This window comes from Gossypium hirsutum, chromosome A07, assembly GCF_007990345.1.
Source record: "Gossypium hirsutum isolate 1008001.06 chromosome A07, Gossypium_hirsutum_v2.1, whole genome shotgun sequence".
In the NCBI taxonomy this organism is placed as follows: Eukaryota; Viridiplantae; Streptophyta; class Magnoliopsida; order Malvales; family Malvaceae; genus Gossypium; species Gossypium hirsutum.
In genome coordinates, this window is record NC_053430.1 from 95081286 (window position 1) to 95102054 (window position 20769).

The 20769-nt window shown below is 33.9% G+C and overlaps 3 protein-coding genes across 5 annotated transcripts; 2 read left to right on the forward strand and 1 right to left on the reverse strand.

The window, feature by feature from the left end:
- The first annotated feature begins 2306 nt into the window (after positions 1-2306).
- LOC107955475 (guanylate-binding protein 5) lies at positions 2307-9568 on the forward strand. Of its 2 annotated transcripts, XM_016891272.2 has the most exons (18): positions 2307-2742; positions 3914-4016; positions 4613-4682; positions 4813-4851; positions 4924-5041; positions 5123-5180; positions 5576-5640; positions 5790-5796; positions 5891-5951; positions 6403-6462; positions 6567-6586; positions 6674-6739; positions 7095-7262; positions 7376-7633; positions 8128-8340; positions 8748-9019; positions 9147-9316; positions 9408-9568. In XM_016891272.2, exons 1-17 carry the CDS (start codon positions 2654-2656, stop codon positions 9286-9288), a joined length of 1809 nt encoding a protein of 602 aa, XP_016746761.1. In that variant the 5' UTR covers positions 2307-2653; the 3' UTR covers positions 9289-9316; positions 9408-9568. The 2 variants fall into 2 exon arrangements, with proteins under 2 accessions (XP_016746761.1, XP_040972700.1); XM_041116766.1 differs by having other exon boundaries at positions 9147-9568.
- Positions 9569-11807: 2239 nt separating this feature from the next.
- Positions 11808-14493, forward strand: LOC107955473 (transcription factor UNE12). Of its 2 annotated transcripts, none has more exons than XM_016891270.2 (6): positions 11808-12492; positions 12700-12807; positions 13104-13169; positions 13416-13481; positions 13848-13925; positions 14011-14493. In XM_016891270.2, the coding sequence occupies exons 1-6, from the start codon at positions 12160-12162 to the stop codon at positions 14242-14244; spliced, it is 885 nt and encodes a 294-aa protein (XP_016746759.2). In that variant the 5' UTR covers positions 11808-12159; the 3' UTR covers positions 14245-14493. The 2 variants fall into 2 exon arrangements, with proteins under 2 accessions (XP_016746759.2, XP_016746758.2); XM_016891269.2 differs by having other exon boundaries at positions 11814-12492; positions 12685-12807.
- Positions 14494-14815: 322 nt separating this feature from the next.
- LOC107955474 (NADH dehydrogenase [ubiquinone] flavoprotein 2, mitochondrial) lies at positions 14816-17879 on the reverse strand. Its single transcript, XM_016891271.2, has 10 exons — positions 17736-17879; positions 17597-17629; positions 17393-17458; positions 16991-17107; positions 16029-16106; positions 15831-15936; positions 15668-15714; positions 15453-15530; positions 15272-15337; positions 14816-15136 (listed from the first exon to the last, which is right to left on the reverse strand). Exons 1-10 carry the CDS (start codon positions 17799-17801, stop codon positions 15029-15031), a joined length of 765 nt encoding a protein of 254 aa, XP_016746760.1. The 5' UTR covers positions 17802-17879; the 3' UTR covers positions 14816-15028.
- Between the last annotated feature and the right edge of the window lie 2890 nt (positions 17880-20769).

Below are 20769 nucleotides of genomic sequence, written 5' to 3' on the forward strand. Positions count from 1 at the left end.
TCTATAAGCACTCCTAGTGAGAGTGTGTTTTTCCTATTTAAATATTATTATTTGGTTATACCTTCTTCGATTGAGACTCTTACCATTTTTTCTATAAATAGAGACTAAGGGCTTGAGCAAAATAGAGATCATTTTTGCATTGATGTTCTATCAAAATATAGTTGAGTTATTTTTTAAAAAATAAATTCCATATTTTGATAGAGTTCGCTTTTGGTTTTCAACCCTTGAAAGTTCACATATTGGTTTCATCAATTTGTGAATAGAGCATAACTCTAGCAAACCAATGTCAAGATTAATGGAGAAGATTGAGTGGTTAAAAGTCGAGAATGAATAAATCTGTCTGTTTCGAAAACACAGGTATAATTTGGATAAGTAAAAAAGTTTATTACTATAAATATTACAACGGCTAGGTTTAAAAAAAAAATCAAACTTTCAATGTTCCTAATAAACATTGTTTTCAAATTGATTTTTCTAACAAACACATGGCATCTAGGGATAATGGACTAAGGTTATATAAGGCCTGAAATAAGTGGACAGTGGAGAGAGATCTTTCTTTGACCACTCACTCCCACTTCTTCTTTCCCTCTCCTCTACCTCACTCTCACCTCCAACCACCTTATTCGACGACTCTCTGCATTATATCAAACAAGGTGAACCGCACATCCCTACTACCTTACCTTGATTATAACAATATTATGAACTATGCAAAACAATCCATCTTTATGTGCAAATCTATTTAGATAACATGCACCCATATAAAAATAATAGACTTAAAACAATAAAATGGTACTTAAACTATACTACTTATTTCAATTTACTACCTAAATTATATTAATCTTTTCAGATTAGTACTTAATTTTTTTTTGTCATAATCGGTATTTCAACTATTAAATAATGGCCCCTTCTATCCAATCTTTAATCCTGTTAGTAAAAAATCTTACGTGGCAAGTTGTGATTTGCTACAATAACTTTAAGTCCCAAAAACCATGATAGTAACATCAACATAAATTTGCCATAAAGGAGAGTGACCTAGTTTTTTTATGCTTGAAAAACTCAAGAGGGTGATTGAGAAATTCCATTCACACCAATTGATTCGTGCTAAACAAAGCCAAAAATATCATTGCCATATGATCCCAAAAAATCACCTTGCTTATATATTATGAGATAATGAGGTTGGAAATAATTATATGGAAATAGTTGAATTTACTGAATAATCAATAGTATAAAAGTTATGTTCAGAATTAGTTTAATTTTACCAATTAAGTTTTAGTTCAATTAATATTTGTATTATTGATAATGTAGGAAGACGTGAGTTCGAGTGTACTAAAACGCGTTTATTCTCCTATTTAAGGGTTGAGATGGATTATGAGTAGCTCTAAACATTGTATCAATTCAAAAAATCAATATATATATAATATATACCAATCATCTTAATATATAAGGTAACTACACCCAATGTCATCAAACTATTAGTATCTTTATGTTTTGATCACTTAACTTTAAAAAGTGACAAAATGGTCATTGAACTATTCAAAAATTTTTATTTAAGTCATTGAATTGTTGAAATCATTGTTATATGACCTTATTTGTTTGCAGCACTCGCACCAATTGAGAGCTCTCCTCCCCTTTTCTTCTATAGTTTAATTTTTTTTTCATGAGGCATTTTTCTTCTTTGATCTCCAACTCTAACCGTCAAATTAACTTGAGTATAAGATATGTTTTTCTACTTATCGTTAGATACTGATTCACTATTAATTTATTAATAATTTTATGATATTGAGTGTAATTTACCTTAATATATACATACAAAAATCTTATTAGTAAATACTAAATATATCTACATCAGCTTCAAAGATGAAACAATCCACAAACAATTTATCATAGCTAACTAACTGTTGGAACCATTTTAATGGCATTCAACATGCAGTATTATAGAATTAAGCAATGTTACTAGCTAATTTATCAATATTATAATTTATTAGAATAATATTAGATTGTAGCATATTTACTAAGCATGCAATAAATATATTTGTTAAAAATTAATATATAAATTTTTAATATTTTTAATAATTATTAAATTAAATCATGGCAAATTAAATTGTGTTCAATAAAAAAATTTTATTTTAGAAATTTGTAAAAATAAAATAAAATAAATTAAGAGAAGTACTTTAGTCAACTTACCAAAAAAAAAACAAGACACGTATACATTTGACCTCCGAGTGTTCTCAACTTGACGGTTAACATCACCGTTAAATTATAGATTCCACCCTTCTTCTTAAATTTTTAACCCTATTTACCACACCCTTCCACTTCCCCAGCATAGAAAATAACAAGAAAATTTGAAAAAAAAAAAGAGGAAAAAAAAGCTCTGATCCGTGAAGGCACGGATCCCCTGCTCTACACTCCAAATTTCATGTCCTGTTTCTTCATTTTTGTTTCTTTTGGGTTTCATATGTAGTTTTTCTCTCTGAAATTTCCTCTCATGCGGGTTTACGATGCTTAACGTACACTCTTCTACAGGGTCTCGTTAGATCCCATTCTTGCCGTTACCTTTTTATTTCTTTCCTTTTATCTTTTATTTCGTTCTTTTCATGTTTGCCTTATTCGTATAGTTCTTCTATCTGCATTGGGAAAATAGCGATCTTTGCTAACAATGGAGATTTCTTATTGGATCTTTGTTTTTTCGATTCTTCTCGTCTTTTTGGTATCTGGGTCTTCCTCAATTGATAATTTTCATCAACCGTAAGTTCCCTTTGTTTCTGTTTATTTTGTTTGTATTTAAACTTCGATGCTGTATTGAATTTGATTTTATTGCTGGGAGTAGTTAAAGAGTTGACTAGGATATGTTTTGTTTATTTATTAGCTTTAAAACGAGACACTTTAGTTTGCATTTTTTTAAAGATCTCGTTGGCACATTGTTGATTTATTTGTAGCTATTGCCGCCAATTAGTTTTTTTTTTTTAATTCTTGGATGTGTTCCTGATTTTGTCTAATACCATTAGGATTGAACACGAAATAATATTCTCAGAGGCAATCTGTTGACTTTCTGTTTAGGTTTGATGTTATATGGGATGTTAAGTATTGGCAACTTCATGTTAAATGACAAAAACAAATCTTGAAAAGGTTAAAGCTTGATTCAAATTTGATATGCAATTGCTTTGTCAGATAGATCATGGTATTAATCCTTCAATGAAGCGATTCTTTTAGTATTGAGATTCTGGAATTCTTGTTACAGTTAAGGGTTCCTGCTCTACGTGATGTTCTTGAGAGTGCCAGTTGTTTGATGGAACTAATGAGCAGTTAGTTCTTTGAGTCTTTAGATCACCTATTGCTTGTAAGTTCTTATATATGATTAATGCTGGTTTATGCCGACACTCCAAAGCTTATTTTAATGTTTTGCTGCTATATACGGGAAGCATAAGGAATTAAGAGGCAAATTTATTTTGGAAACTAATGCAGCTTTTGTTGATTATAGAATTTGTGCTGTAGTAGTGCAACTAAAGAGGTGAAGCTATAGAATGAAATCCATATGATCTTGCTTGGTTTGCGTCATGTCTAAATAATGTGTTTTGCTGCTTTAATATAGAGGAGTCTTTAGATGCTTGGTTTCTAGCTCTTTCGAAAAGCATTTGCTTATGCATAAGAAGTTGCTTTTTTCCATAAAACTTACTGTGGACTTGCGGCCCTTTTTTTGGGCATATGCTGAATATTAGCTAAAAATATTTGTGCTTTTGTAGGAATTTTTTTTCAGTTGTAAATTAAACGCAACAGCTAGCTGTTTGATTTGAATTTAGCTTTTTCCTGCTAGTTGTTTATGCCTTTCTAATAACTTCACATATTCCCAATTTGTCTTTACTTAATCTGATGCTGGTCTCTCTCTCTCTCTCTCTTTTACATAAATTAATACATACAGATTTCCTATTGTGGAGCCTGATCCTGGTCATACAAAGCTTCGTCTTTCAAGGGAAGGCTTGGAAGCCATCAGCAGAATAACTACCCCTATTTCAGCTGTTGCTGTAAGTTTTTGATTCCGTTCCCGGACATCTAGTATGGATTTGCAGTTTATTTGGTTTATTCCGGTCACCTTACTCCAGATATCAGTTAGGCTTAAATTATGAATTGCTAAGCATGTTCCAACAAAGAAATAAGAAAGGCTCTTAATATCATTTGGACTCAAAAAGTGAAGTGCTAAAGTTGGTGCATTTCCCTTTGCCAACTCAAGAAAGTAAGAAAAGAATGAAAAAAATGGTTTGCTATTGTTATGGAAATACTAGCATGAGTGTTGGGAAATTTATCCTTGGTATGAGTGTTGAAATCTTGATGGGAGGTAAGTTTGAGAAATTTGATGCAGCAAATCATTAGTTTTGATAATTTATGGCTATCATAGTGGAAATATTTGCTACATATAAGATACAAACCATACAATATGTACCGATTTCTTCAATGGTCTTGAATGCTTTATTTTGGGTGAAAACTAGTTGACAGTAATTAGTTTGTTCCTGTTACATGACACATCTAACTTGAAATTCTACCTAATTTGTTTTTCTAGAATAATTCCTTTGGTCTTTTTTCCCCCACACATTTTCAATCTTTTTTGGATTTATATATTCAGGTCATTGGTCCCTACCGTTCTGGCAAATCTTTTCTGCTAAATCAACTTCTTTCACTGTCTTGTGATGAAGGTGGATTCTCACTACCATGTGCTACTTTGTTGTTTCATAGACCTTGTTGTGACTTTCAACATTTCTTGTATTTTTGAATGGGATCTATTTGATGACTTGTTCTGTATGTTTTTTCCTGTTTATCCCTCAGGATTTGGTGTTGGACACATGCGTGACACAAAAACAAAGGGTAAGAGACAGCAGTGATGTTACAATTATGCATAATGGTTACACAATTGATGTTTACACTCATCCGTATTAGGAATTTGGGTTTGGGGAACCCCGCTAGAAGTGGATATTGATGGAGTAAGAACTTCTGTTTTCTACCTTGACACCGAGGGTTTTGAAAGTGTTGGGAAGTCAAATGTATACGACGATAGGTAAATCCAACATATGTACTTCAACTTTCTTTATTGGGTATACATTTAGTTATATTACCTTTCTGGTTCCTGTTGATGCAGGATTTTTGCATTGGCAACTGTTATGAGCTCTGTACTAATTTACAACCTGCCTGAGACGGTTAGTTAATTTTCTATAATTTTCCTTGTTTTCAAATGCTCTTATTTGGAAAGTTGAGATATTAGAAGCTGAAATGATAGTGTTTTAACCCTTATAATTCAAGTTAAATTCCATGAGGCTAAATGTTTTCAAAAAACAGTTTTCATAAGAAATTCTGCAAATCTGCACCTCGGCTGAAATTGAAGTGCTATCCTGGTATTTTCCAAGTGCTTCTCATACTATACACTTATAAAAGTGATGCTGCGAATTTTAGCATTTAAAGTCTTCATATAGAATTGCAGTCTATGCATTAGGTTGTGGACTTGAGGTTAAAAAGTGTTGAAACACAGAATTGGCAGCAGCCTTCAACGGGTTGATTCTTTATTGATGCTCTTGTTTGTGCATTCTGTCATTAGATTCGTGAAGCTGACATATCTCGGCTGTCATTTGCTGTTGAGCTTGCTGAAGAATTTTATGGAAGGTTTGTGCTTCTTCCATGTACTAAATTGAAAGTAATATCAATTTATTATATGCACTGAGCAAGCTTGGTGTATTTTACTTTTTAGTTCCTGTTAATATAGACACTAACCTTTCTTGTGGTTTGCTTGACTAATATTACATGGGGAACAGAGTGAAGGTATTTTATTGCTCCCTAAAATATTTTTCATATTTATGCTTGTGCAATGAAGCTATTTTGTTGTGGAAGTTAACAAATAACTGCATTCTTTTAGGGGCAAGACATTGCTTTTGAACCTGCAAAACTTTTGTGGCTTATCCAGCGTGATTTTCTGCGTAAGTTCATAATTGTCTTCCAGCATATGTTTTTTGAGGTGTCATAAGGGCCTGCTACTTTAAATGTCAATGGACCTTGGACGTGATAGCACTGCCACTGCATGTAATATTATATCTGCATCGGAGTTATCCCTTTCTAGCTTCTGTTCTATATCAGATTCCTATTGATTTTAGGTGCTTGTATACATTTCTGGTTAAACTTTCATTTTGATCCATTCTTATACTCCTAATGTTTTTTTAGAATGCTGTGGTTTGAGGGACATTCCTTTCTTGGTGCATCTCTTTCCTCTTTTTTTTTCTCTATTTAGTTTGAATTTTTTGTTTGTTAAGGAGAGCAAATTTGAACTCAATGCTTTCATTTTGGAGTTGAAGCGTGTTGCTCCAATTAGGCTATTGCTTCTGCCACACTATATAGAGGCAATTCACTGACATTTTTATGGGTTTTATACAGAAGGAAAATCAGTGAAAGAAATGGTGGATGAGGCACTTAGGCATGTCCCTAACAGTGATGGTTAGTTTCTCAGTCTTGCTTCATTGTTGGACCGATGCTTATTTATGTTAATCTTGCTTTACTTTTCTGATGATCTTATGATGGTGTGTCTTTTGTATTTTCAGGGGACAAAAATATTGATCAGGTATTCCTTCTATGACTGTTCTTGTAGGCTCTATCTAGACTAACATTTTCTTGGATTAGAATTTCACAGTTCCTGGAACTTTTTCAGGTGAACCAGATTCGGGACTCATTAGCTGTAATGGGGGATAACAGCACGGCATTTAGCTTACCACAAGTATGAGTTTCAAATATGTTTGTTTTGCTCAAATATTACCTTTGCTCTTTCCCTTTTCTCTCATTTCCACTTGCTGTCGTCATTCTGAACAGAAAAATAAATGGATTTGATGCGTATGATGTAAATGTTTTTTAGCATTTATATTTTGTTTCATGTGGTGGTATACGAAAAGCAAAGTTGTTTGTGTGTGCTAACAGTGAGATTTATGATAATGGAACACATATACACCTTTTCCCGTAGGTCTATGTTATTTGTTGGCAAATGGATGATTATTATTTATTTATTTTTGCAAAGCAGATAAATTATTGTAAAATGTAAACATTTAGTATCTAATTGCTTGAAATTCGAATTACAGCCTCATCTCATGCGAACAAAGCTTTGTGACCTGAAGGATGACGACCTTGATCCCATGTATGTTAAGAAAAGAGGGCAATTGAAAAAGCTTGTGGCTAGTATTATACGCCCAAAAATCGTGCAGGGAAAGTATTTAAACGGAAAGGAATTTGTTTCTTTCCTCGAGCAGGTTAGTTTATGTTCAAATTCTGAGAATTCTTAAATTAGTCATTGTTAGAGATCATGTTTAATTGATGTCCGACTTAGTGTTATTAATATGCATTTTTATTTTTAATCTTATAGATACTTGATGCTTTGAATAAAGGGGAGATCCCATCAACGGGCTCTCTCGTAGAGGTTTTCAATAAAGGGATTCTTGAGCGATGTTTGAAGCTATACAGTGAAAGGATGGGAAAATTAAGATTACCCATGCCAGAGCAATCCTTACAAGATGCACATGAAAGGTCCCGAGAGGAAGCAATGAAGGCTTTTGAGGAACAACATTTTGGCCGTCACCATGCAAAGAAATCTGCTGACCAACTGGATGAAGAAATGAAGGAGGTACTGACTACTTTGAGGGGGCATTCACCTTTTCTTTTCATTTTTATCAATGATAATTTATCAATTCATACATTCACATTTTTTCTTACCTGGGGTATTCAATTTCTTGGTTTCATAACATTTCAAAATCTTGCTTAGTGGTAGGGCAAGGAAATTTTTTATAAGAAAATTAGTGGGAAACTTAAATTGGCAGTCGTATTAGAAGTTTGTCTAGTTCTTATCACATTTACCTTCTATGAAGTTTCTTGAGTTTTCCAAGGTTCTGTTTTGGATGGGAAATCGACGTAGGGGTTTATCGGATTTCAGCTGTTTGATCAGTTGCCTACTCTTCAAGCATGCAGAAATTTTACGGAGGCATTTTTGTGGTTAACTATTTATCATGCCAGCCGAATTCTTTTTTATCTTATATAAATGTCCATCTGGATTTAAAAGTAATACGTCCTACTACAAGCTTTTGTAATTCTCATGTTGTTAATGCTAAAAATTTTGTTTAGGTATTTAAGAATGTCATTATGACGAATGAATATCAGTCCACAAGGCTGTGTGAGGCACTATATACCCAATGTGAGGACAGAATGGACCAGCTTCAAGTTCTTAGACTTCCTACTATGGCAAAATTTGATGCAGGTTTACAGCAATGTAACCAAAGCTTTGAGCAGGAGTGTGTTGGGCCTTCGAAAGCCAATTACGAGCAACGAATAATGAAGGTAAAGAGGACACCTTGCAGTTTTATTTTCAGTTTCCTTTTTCTTATGAAATGTTACTTTCCTTCTGTTGCAATATTTAATGGGAAAGATGGAAGGATCATTCAGTATTATTGACTAGGAGTGTTACGAGAACATTTCAAAATGAGCTTGAGTTAGTTTAATGCTTGGATCAGTAAAGTCATGTTCTTTGTCCCTGTTGAAGAATGGAGACCAAAATAATATCAATTCAACTCAACACCCTGATTTTGAAGGAATTGTATGGGTGAGAAGGGTAACAGATAATTTGAAATTGCCTATTAAGATGGAAAAGATACATTTATGGTGCTTTGTAATGAAATTGCAACAATTTGTATTGTCTTGTGTCTTCTACTTAATATGTTTTCCTCGAATGTACCATAATATTGCAGATGCTGGGAAAGTCGCGTTCTCTGTTTATCAAGGAATACAATCAAAGGCTCTTCAATTGGTTGGTGGCCTTCTCCCTTGTCATGGTGGTGATTGGTCGGTTCATCATAAAATTCATTTTGGTCGAAATGGCGGCATGGATACTATTTATTTTCTTAGAGACATATACGAGGATGTTCTGGTCAGCGGAGTCTCTTTACTACAATCCTGTGTGGCACTTCATCGTATCCGCTTGGGAAACTATTGTTTACAGCCCTATCCTTGATTTGGACAGGTAAAATATAACATAAACACTTTGCACTTGCTTTTCTCGTATAGCAGTCGCCCGTTCATTCTTAATAGAGTGTGACCGATTTTTGCTTCGTAATCATTTTGAAGTTGCATATGTTTATTTTTGGCAGGTGGGCAATTCCCATTGCTTGTATGGCAGCATTAGGGATACTTTATTGCCGGTGTTATGGAAGACGGAAACACGGGTCACAGTGGCTTTTACCGCTGTACAACCATCAGAAAGGTGGTTCAAATAGACCAAGATCAGATTAATAGAGAGATGTCTATGCCATTTGGTTTGGTATGCTTTTGAACAATCATCTTCGGCGAGCTTTTTACATATCTTTCATTAACGTAAGAAAGGCCGCCAATCGGTTTTTTGTTCTGGATAGGTTCCGGCCGGCTAGGCTGAACTGCGATTTGTCAAATCAAAGTCTGGGAAAGAATGAGAAGATGATAAGGCAGGCAGGCAAACTTTATAGTATCTTTTTACTGTAACATTTTTAACACAAAATCATTTGTTTTAATATATAATCTTTTAATTTGATTAAAATGTCAATTATTTAATAGCTTCAGTTTCCCCTCTTGGTTTGCACAGAACAATCTTCTTTGCTGTATGGGGTTAAATTTCATTGCCATATATATACAAACACACGAGAAATCGTTTAGATTTTACAAAAAAAAAAAAATCAATTCAGTATAATATATTTTTAGGGAATGAGAGGCTGCATGGGGATTTTATCTTTATTTTTATTACATATTTAAAATAAGTTTTATTTTTATAAGGGTACTTTTGTATTTTTACATTTTAAATAAATCAATAAAAATGGAAAATAATGAGGCTTGAATCCAAGCTATTAATATGCATAAAACTCCACTTTATCAGTTTTCACCCACATTCTTAGTATTTTTATTGTTTATCAGTTTTCACCCACATTCTTAGTATTTTTATTGTTAATTGAGTTAGTTTCATGAATTAATTAAATACCAACTCGATTGAAAAAATTTATTAAATTAGCCTTATTTAAAATAAGTTATATTCTTATAAATGTCCTTTTGCATTTTAAATATATAGTTTTTCTCTCCACGGATGGAGCTGTGGCCAGAGCCTTTGGATGTGCTGCTTCAGGGGCGTGGCTAGAGATCATGACGGAAATTGGATAGTGGGATTCTCTCGTTTTCTTGGATATTGCTCTCCATTTGAAGCTGAAGTCTGGGGCATCCTTGATGAAATTCTTATTTTGCTTAATAAGGGATACAAAAAAATCTCTCTTTTGACTGATAATCTCGAGATAGTGCAAGTCTTGTCTGATTTAAACTTGGAGGATTCCGGGATTACTGTTCTTAGAAGGGTGCGGCGTATCATGAGAGCGGAAGGACAGTGGAAGATTAACCATATTTCTAGAAATCGGAATTTGGTGGCTGATCGACTCGCCAAACTCAGTCTGAGTTGGAAATCAAGTCTACAAGTTTTTAATGAGGCTCCCGAGGAAGTTATTGAGTTACTACATGGGGAGAAAGGATACGATTGTTTTATATAGTTGATTTTTTTCATTTTCTCTTTACCAATATATATATAGTTTTCATATGCATATGCGTGTGATAAAATTACCAGTATATATTAAAATAATAGTTAATACAAGCAAAGTAAAATAGTTGCCATGCATCTTATTTTTTTTTAATATTTTATAGGACACTTGCCATCCTCTTAACCCTGCTTGTAGAGTCTAAAAGTTTCACCTGTAGTGTACTAATTATTTCCCCATAAACTAATAGATATATGATATGTTGTATATATTTGGTCAAATTCTTCTATTAGTCCTTATATTATGCGTAAATTATGGATTTAATCTTTGTACTTCAATTTAGTTTATTTTAGTTATGTATTTTTCAACTTTTGAATGTTTGTTTTGACTTAAGCAATAAAAATTAAATTCGTTTGGTACGTATACTATGCGTAAGATTACAATTTAGTTCATATGAAATTTATGTCTTGATACAAATGATGATAGTTAAATTCATTAACTGAATTTTTTTGGGTGATATATATAAAAAAATAACTAATATAACATCATACATGTGATAATATATTTGCCGCGTTAGATTTTGAAAATAGTAGAACTTGAATTTGACAACTATCGTTTGGTCAGAATTGAAATTTTAAATTTTAAAAAAAATATAAAGACTAAAAATAACAATATTAAAGTATAACGATTAAATCCACCACTTATGGATCCAAAACGAACATTTGCAACTCAAGTTATGGCTAAAATATTGAATCTACAATGTGTTGACAAATCCGAACCGTAAAAACTTTTCAAAGATAAACTTTAAATTCACTTTTCTCTAATTATTCCCTAAATACATAATAAATAACATAATTAAGAACAAAAACAGCATAATTCAAGGAAAAAAAATTATAAATAATTGAAACTTTAAGCACTTATCAAACTGAATCAATTGTCACAATCTCAATTCACTTACTAAAACTATTCCTCGTCCTATGTACCAAAATAACATAAAAATTATTATTTATTTACCATTTAACTCAAAACAAAATATTTTATTTATAAAATCATTAAAAAAACTTTTAAAATGTATTCATTTAAAAACTAATTTTAAAAAAATTATTGAATTAAAAACTAATTTAATACCACTACCTACCAAAAGTATCATACCTAAAGAATGTATACAAAAATATTAAAATATTTTTTAAAGAAATTTCATAAATATAAAATTTAAATGCAAATGGATAGCCAAGAAAGCAAGCAAAGCAGAGTCTTGTTTCCCACTCATCAGACAGCGCACGAATCACAACGGTAATTAGTTGGCCGGAATTTATTAATATTACAAAATTTAAAAAGAATCGCCGCCGTTTTCTGACCACTGACTATAAAAACATGGACATGGTGACAAATCACAAAAAGGAGACCAAAAATATAAAAGAAATGGTTTCCCACGTAATTCTGATCCAACTCCATCCCCTTTTACGTAAAGAGTTGCATTTTCATCCACCATAAAACCCCTCTCTGTCTTTCTCTCTCTCTCTCTCTCTGTCTCGCATGTATGTAGGTGTGGTAGCACTAACTCGCCAGTTCGACTCATTTTTCAACTCACTTACTTTGCTATCTCTTCCACTTCCTTATGGCTAGTAACCCCAACGAGGCTCCCGCCGATGGTTTCGTCGACCAAATCCTTGGGCTGCCACACTTTGCGCATACTGACACGGGCTTAGCGGGATCAGACGGTGGCTTGGCTGGAGCGCCAATGTTTCTGCACCTCAACTCCGCTGATGGAGCAGGCCATCTCGGACGAATTGGCGTCGGTGGAGGCGGTGCCTTTCACGGACAGGTTTTTCCGTTGGGATTAAGCTTGAAGCAAGGCAAAGGCGGGTTTTTGAAGCAAGAGGAAGCTTCCGGTAGCGGCAAGCGCTTCCGCGAGGGGATGGTTGATGGCAGAACTGCTTCTGTAAAAAACGTAAGAAACAATGGTAATTTATATTGTTAACTTATTCTACTAATAACCATCATACTCATCATCTAAACTACAGATTGTGGTCTCAAATAATTATGATCCATAGTCCATAGTGCTATCATATATTCTTTAAATTTTATCATTGGTGGTGGTGACATATACATACATAATATATATATATATATAACTTTCCAGGTTTTCCATGGGCAGCCAATGGCAGGAGCAGTTGCTGCAGCAGCACCACATCCACCGCCCATGCGTCCAAGAGTGCGCGCTAGAAGAGGACAGGCCACGGATCCACACAGCATTGCTGAACGGGTAAAGATTAAATTTATTATAAACTATCATAGCAAACACTGGAATAACAAAAAATATCAAAGGGCATTAAAGTTAGGAGTATCATGAATGTTAGCCGAGATAAAGTCATATATAGCAATATAATGATATGATGTAAAGCCTCGTTCATTTATATCACCTTTTAGTAGGAGGGAATCTAATAGGTGGTGAAGTTGCATTTGATTGCCTACTTCTTATGCCATGAAATTGCAAAAGTAAAGTGAATCTGCTCAACAAATGGTTGCAATTGTGACTAACCATGCTGAACTAAACCACAGTTGCGCAGGGAGAGAATTGCTGAAAGAATCAGGGCGTTGCAGGAACTTGTTCCTAGTGTTAACAAGGTCAGTTCCTTATGCTTATTGCGTCGTAAATTTACTTCTGTTACTCTAACTGTGTGCAATTGAATGGGTTAATGTCCTAATTCCTCGTATTGTAATAACTTTACAGTTGACTATTGTTGTTTAACTTGGCTAAGTTGCAATCTTTTTGAAACATGGGTGACTTTAATGGTAGATTTTATGTCTTGGGAAGAAAAGCATGTATAATATATCTTACTCCATTTAAGGTCATGTATGCTTCTCTTGTAGACTGATAGAGCAGCCATGCTTGATGAAATTGTAGATTATGTGAAGTTCCTGAGGCTTCAAGTCAAGGTATCATTAACTCTTTTACCTGTTTTCTCCCACATTTCCTATTCATATTTCTGCTTTACTGAATATTGTGTTGCTGCTCATGTTTATGGGATCAGTCTTTGATATCCTTACCAGTTGAATGTGCCTTGTACTTTCAGAAGTTTTCCTCTGTCAATATATTCGGATCCGTGTTGGTGGATTTGTATTCGCATACTCCTTTTTTCTCTTTAGCTAAAGACTGCTAAAGCGTCACTGAAATTTTCCTGTGGAGGTCTTTTACTAATTCTTCAAGGGATTCGAGTCATGAATGTTATCCCTTTTAAGGAAGTGAAGAGAAATAAATGGCCATTCTCATTTGAAGAACTTATCTATGTGATTATTGAACAGGTTTTGACCATGAGTAGGTTGGGGGGAGCTGCTGCAGTGGCACCCTTTGTGATAGACATCCCACTATCCTCAATTGAGGTAATGAATTGTATGTGTATGAACATATTTTCTTCTATATTTTGGTATTCGTTTAGGCAATTGAGGTTCCTGTATTGTACACCAGGATGAAAGAGGTGAGAGTGGAAGAAGCCAACCAGCATGGGAGAAGTGGTCGAATGATGGCACAGATCGACATGTAGCTAAACTCATGGAAGAAAATGTTGGAGCTGCCATGCAATTCCTTCAATCAAAGGCTCTTTGTATCATGCCTATCTCACTGGCCAAGGCCATTTACGACACACAACCACCAGATACTTCTTCCTCTATTGTTAAGCCTGAAACAGATCCCACTTCATAAACCTGAGAAAAAAACAAAAGAAAAAAAAGGTAAGCATAGGGATCCCCACATTTTATTTGTCAGATTCTAACTCCCCTAACAAAAATAAGTTGTGTTGTGGGTTCAAATTGCAATCAAAGTCAGATGCCAATAGCTCTTGCCTTTTTGCCTTTCTTTTCAACTTTTCTTTTTTGGGGGGTTCAAAACAGTGTCTAATGTCAATCCCTTAAAAAATACAAGCAGGCCCTTATATGGTCAAATTACTGGCTATGTCTTCTTTTTTGTATCAAAATGGTGAGGGGTAGTGGATGATGATGGCAGCACTTTCCTAGTGTGGCTCTGATTTTTGGTTGGCCATTTCAAAAATGCTTCTTACAATGGTCCAACTGATACTTGATGGTGCTTTTCCTGAATGTAATTTGACTTCCTTTTTAATTTCTACATAACCATAATTGGACGTGGGGAAAAATAGACCGGGGGTGGGTGACGGTGACGACTCGGTTTTAGCATTGTGTTTGCTGTCAAACAGTTTGTGTTCAAATTTATCACACAACATGCTGGCATTTTGTGAGCTTAAAAGAAGATTAAGGTATTTCCAATGCCACAATTATGGCTTTGCTTCCATCAAAGAATTTTTATGCAAAACAGTGACATCAATCATCCGGTACAGAGACATTTTCGTGATCTAATAATTTATACGAAGTTGAAATTCCATGGAAAATCCACCAGATGTTATATTGGCAGATAAAAAAAAAAAGGCTGCTTGAGCTTAAAAAATTCAACAGGAACATGAAAACTCCATACTTTAGCAGGCATCAAGATCTCGGCAAGGGGGAGGTTTTGGATCACTTAGCAAAGTGGTATTTCCTCCTTCAGGTCCACTCATGATACGTTTAGGATTTTGGGTGCCAACCTGATGTATAGAAGTCAGATTAGAACAAACATTAGTGGCATGAGCATCATTATGCAAACAAAAAAAAATGATAAACTCGAAACATCCCAAAGTACTGTGAGGAAAACCAAGCAATTTTCTGATCTAGTTGCTTACCGGTGGCTTCTCTCCTTTTCTTAACATCTCAACTATCTCAACAACTCGTTGCGTAGTAACATCTTCCTGCATTGTTTAAATATGGCAATGCACATATTAAAATTCCAGTAGGTTATCAATTGAGCACACTGCCTAGTTATGGTTAATCAGGCAAGTTGAAAAGAACTCTACAGAAACCCACATAGTAATTATACGTATATCCTTCAGATCCATTGGTGTAATCAGCAACTGCAATCATAGGAGCATTTACACAACATCCCTGAGAAAACATTTACAAAGCTGTTAAATTTGTGAGAGTGATTAAGGAAAAAAAAAAGGTTAGCATAAATAGATTTTCTAATAAAATTTGGCATTTTGGAGTAAAAAAGAAGTAAACATGTAAAGGGAAAGACTTACCATACATTCCATTTCTCCAACCGAGAATAAACCGTCCTTTGTTACCTCTGAATGATAAAAACAATAGATACTTCATATTCAATACTATCTAAAACTTCAAACTCTGACATGAGTTTTACATGATGTGTGTATAAACTGCAAGCACTATGTCTACAACACTTACCATTGCGCTCAACCCCCAAGTGTTTCAATAAGGCTCCTTCAATTTCTCGTGAACCACATATCATACATGGTGTTGTGCCACAAACCAATAGATGATACTTGCCAACCTGAAAAGCCATTGAATAAATTCATATAGGTTTTGCAACTTTGATCATTGAAAAGAGGTCCCAAGATGCAAAACATACACATAAATTCTAACCTTTGACCTGTTGAACATTGAATAAAAAGTTGCAACCTCATACACGCGAATAGGAGCAACTCCCACAACCTTTGCCACCTGCACAATTCATTACATGTTTCATTATAAGTATAATTTATTTAGCTTCTGCTTTATAAAAGGACTGCACCATTCAATATTAGCTAAATGAAAATTTCATGGATTTCAATTATCGTAACAAAAGCTTCATTTCAGGCAGAGACTAACAACTGAGTGATGCATAATGAAGAAATATCCTTTAATATTACATGAATCACCCAAGTACTAAGTAAATTGTTTCAGGGGTAAACAGATCTAGCCACCTCTCTTATGCGATTTCAGATAAAGGAAAAATAGCTATTGACAAGGCCATTATTACAATTGCATAATTCTGCATTTCATTCTTTCAATCAAATTGAGCACCGGATCAAATAGTTCTAGAAGTAATTATCCGGCTTCCAGTCCTTTAGTTGCTAAGGCTTTTCCTATCTTTTGTAAGTCCTATATGTAAATCAACTACAGTGTGATACATTTCATAGAGTCCCTAGCATGGAATTTGTCTGAAACAATGATAAGAGTAGCCAAGCATAAGGTAACATTGTGGGACAAACATAAGGAACTTGCTGGCGTGGTGAACGCTCTAATAATCCCTTTTTAGATATTAGTTGCATGTCAGCCATGTCCTACAAACCAAAATGCAACATACATCACAAAATACGAGTTGGTGATGCAATTTGGATTAAAAACAGCATTTTACTGAAACCAGAAACCAAATAGCAAGGAAAACATTTAATGTCACTTGAATTTGCCTCCAAATTTGGTTAGTTTCCATATCTAACAAAACTATAGGTCTCTTCATATAAACTATATATCACTAGATCTCTAAGCATTTGAAAATTACCAGTTCAGGAATATAAATGCATGTCATCAAATGAATTCAAGTTAATAGCATTCATGCCACATACTGCATTCATGGCTGATACAGGAAGCCACCCTCCATGCTGCTGATGTGCAAGATCTAACAGAGGTATTACTGCAGATTGCTTGTAGTTAGATGGATAATGAGACAATATCCCCTTGACCTATGAATAATAAATTAGGATTAGGTTTAGAATTAAATTTGGATTAAAAACAGTTACAATTTACAAAGCTACTAAAAGTAAAATTAAAACTGATTCAGATTACATAAAATCCAGAAAAGCAATGATGTTACAAACCAATTTTCAACAACAGTACATGAAATGTGAATCTTTAAGATTATCTAAGTAGAGAAAGTAAATTAATGGCATTTGACGTCACTATATTACACTTATTGGAAAATATAGGAATTCCTCAAATTTTAAGAATCTAGTCATACATTTACTAACCTTTGCTTTGTTTGCCTCCGAAAATTCCCATGGAAGGTCGGGATTGTTATCTGGGCCATCAATGTGCTACAGCAAAAAAGATCGCGCCAAATTCATTCAATCAACCGTCTTTTCTAGTAGTATTACTTATGGAGGAAAATACCAGGAATTTGCGGTACATTATGCAACTTAAATATATGTATTGCAGGAAGGATTAGAACATACATAGTTCAAGGCAGTGGAGAAGGATCGATACACCTGTGGAACAGGGAAATAAATAAAATAAAATAAAAGAGCGAAAAAATGAGATGGAGAAGTGTTTGGTTGAGAGCGGGAAAATGGAAGAGAAAAGTTAGATGAATACCTGAGCAGATAGACGGAAAGCTTGACGGACCTCGATAAGACGCTGTGACGCAAGTGGAGAAAGCATTTCAAAGGCAGGAGTTTTTAAGACCCTTCCTTGGTTAAACTCGATAATGAGAGATTTTGGGAAGAAGAAGATGATAAAAGACGGAAAGAACAAACATTTAAACCAATAGCTTATATAGCTTACAAGTGCGCTTTTCTGGGTGTACGAGGAGCGTGATTTGCTCGTACCCGTTGACTGCGCCCACTTATTGGGCCCCAGTTTGGTCTTGGATTGGGCCTGCTTCAAATTTCTCCACGTAGTTCTTAACTTTATTTTGCGTAACCTAATTTATATTTTAATAATTTAATTTTAAAAAATTACAATTTTAATCACTAGCCCATTACGTTGCTAATGGAGGTCAAATATAGGGCATGTAAATTTATAATTTGAACACTCAATTATTAATAAATTTATATTTTAGTCATTTAATTTTAAAAAGTTACAATTTAATTATTAAACTATTATTAAGTTCACAGTATGGTCACTTAGACTTTGCACTATTATTCTTTAACCCGATAATCTAAACAATGTCAAAAAATCAAACCCAAAACCTTAGCAAAGCCACTATCAACCCATGTTTCACCTCTGGTCCAACCAACTTGACCACCCTTTATTTTTAACACACTCATCGTTTCCTTTTAAGCTAAAACCAAGGCCCACTAAAATTCACAATTAAGCTATTCACACACCTTACCTTAAACCAATAATTAAATTGCACCAAAACCATTATCAAAGTAAACAAAAAGAACCCAACAAAGCAAATAAAAATTTGAAAAAAGTCACATGTTTCAAAAAGACCCAAACAAGTCTTATATGAGCAACGGGACAAAATAAAATGAGTGAAAAGAGAATCAAAATATTTAAAAAAGAAAACTCAAGTGTACTAGATTCAATTAGAAGTTAGTCGAAGAGTTTCAAGAGACAAATGCTCAATCTAAAAGGTTAAAGAGAAAGTATTGCTAAGAAGAGGAACATGTTAGAGTTAGACAACCATCCGATGACGGTGGATGGAAATCAAAGAGCTTATTAATTAAGGCTTTGTGTTTAAATCAACGAAGTTTCTAGATATTTCAAAGAAAATTAAACCATAAAGTTAAAAGATAAGGGAAAAACTTTGGTCTAATGTGTTTCTTCGTTAGAGTGTGATTTGTTATGCCCTATTGATCGCGCCCATTTATTGGACCTTTGAAAAAATAGGTTCAATTTGGGCTTGCTTCAAATTTCTCCACTCAATTCTTGACTTTATTTGAGTAAGTGACAATCAATATCACTCAATGACTAGTAAGTTTATATTTTGGTCACTCAATTTTAAAAAGTTACAAATTGGTCACTGAACTATTCGAAAGTTACAAGTCGATTACTAGCCTACTAAGTTGCTAGTGAATGTCTAATGTGGGTACAAATAAATTTATCATTTGGTCACTTAATTATTGTAAGTTTAAAATTTGGTCACTCATTTCCAAAAAGTTACAAGTTGGTCATTGAACTATTATTAAGTTCACACCATGGCCTCTCAATCTTTGCACCATTACTCTCTAGCACAATAATCCAAACAACATCAATAACTGAAGCCCTAAGCACTAGCAAAGCCATTGTCAACCCATGTTTCACCTTTAACCCAACCAACTCCAACCACCCTTCATTCTTAATGCACTTACCATCTTCGTTAAGCCAAAACCAAAACCTAATAAAATCTACAGTTAAGTTGTTCACACACTCTTACCTTAAACCAATAACCAAAAAGCACCAAAACCACAAACAAAACAAACAAAAAAGTTTGAAAAAAGCAAATAAAAAAGAAGAAAGTCTAAGTTTCAAAAAACCCGAAACATGACTTACAGTAGCAAAAAGATAGAATAAAATGAGAGAAAAAAGAATCAAAATACTAAAAAGGAAACTCAAATGTACTAGATTCGTATATGAGTTAGTCAAAGAGTTTTAGGCGATGAAGGTTTAATCCAAAAGGTCAAGGAGAAAATATCGTTGAAAATAGGAACATAATAGAGTTAGACGTCCATCTTATGACGCTAATAGATATCAGAGAGCTTCTTTGTTAGGGCTTGGAGTTTAAATGTAACACCTTGTTACGCAACTCGGCCGCTGAAGCAACCACATTCAAATCGTGTTTGAAATATGCAATTTATTGATAATAAATCAACCAATTATACAATCAACATGAAATACAATCATTTTGGGCCTTAGTACGAGCTTATAGGAACTCTAAAGCTAATTCAAATTCGAAGAAGGACTAAAATGAAAAGATTCAAAATGCAAGGCCGACAACGTGATGTGAGGGAGTTCTCCGTCACGATATGACTTATTGTCCAATTCCATCCCGACGACCTAAGATTGGCATCACAACGTGGTTTCCTCGTCATAACGACATTTGAACGACATTACGATGTCATATACTATTTTGGCCAAAAATGTACTAAAATGCATTCAATATTGTCCCAACATTCAATTTCTTATTTCATGCCTAAGTAAACATAAATTACATGTATTAGACATTTCAAAACACTACTAAAACATACATATATGATTCACATTCATTCTCCAATACTTACCAATTCAAATACCATTCAAACCTTTTATGGCATGACACAACATATTCAACCATACCATTTAAAAAAAATCAACAATACATACATGTCTCAATGCTAACTTGCGCACACCTAATAAATTTTCCAACCATTACTCAAATCATACTTACATTATCAATGTATTAACTATTATCACATATATTCATACCAATTCACCTATTCATAGCGTACCATCTAACAATTCACATATATCCAAATTTGATCAAGATACCGTTAACTTTTCAACTATCAACCATTCAAGCCATTATGCATACTTATCTAATTCACACTTCAAGAACTTCATTATGCATACATATGATTTATACCATTATCAAGATTACACTAAACATATATATAAAATGCATCAAACACCAATTCATCCTCCAAGTTTAGTAGAATATAAACAA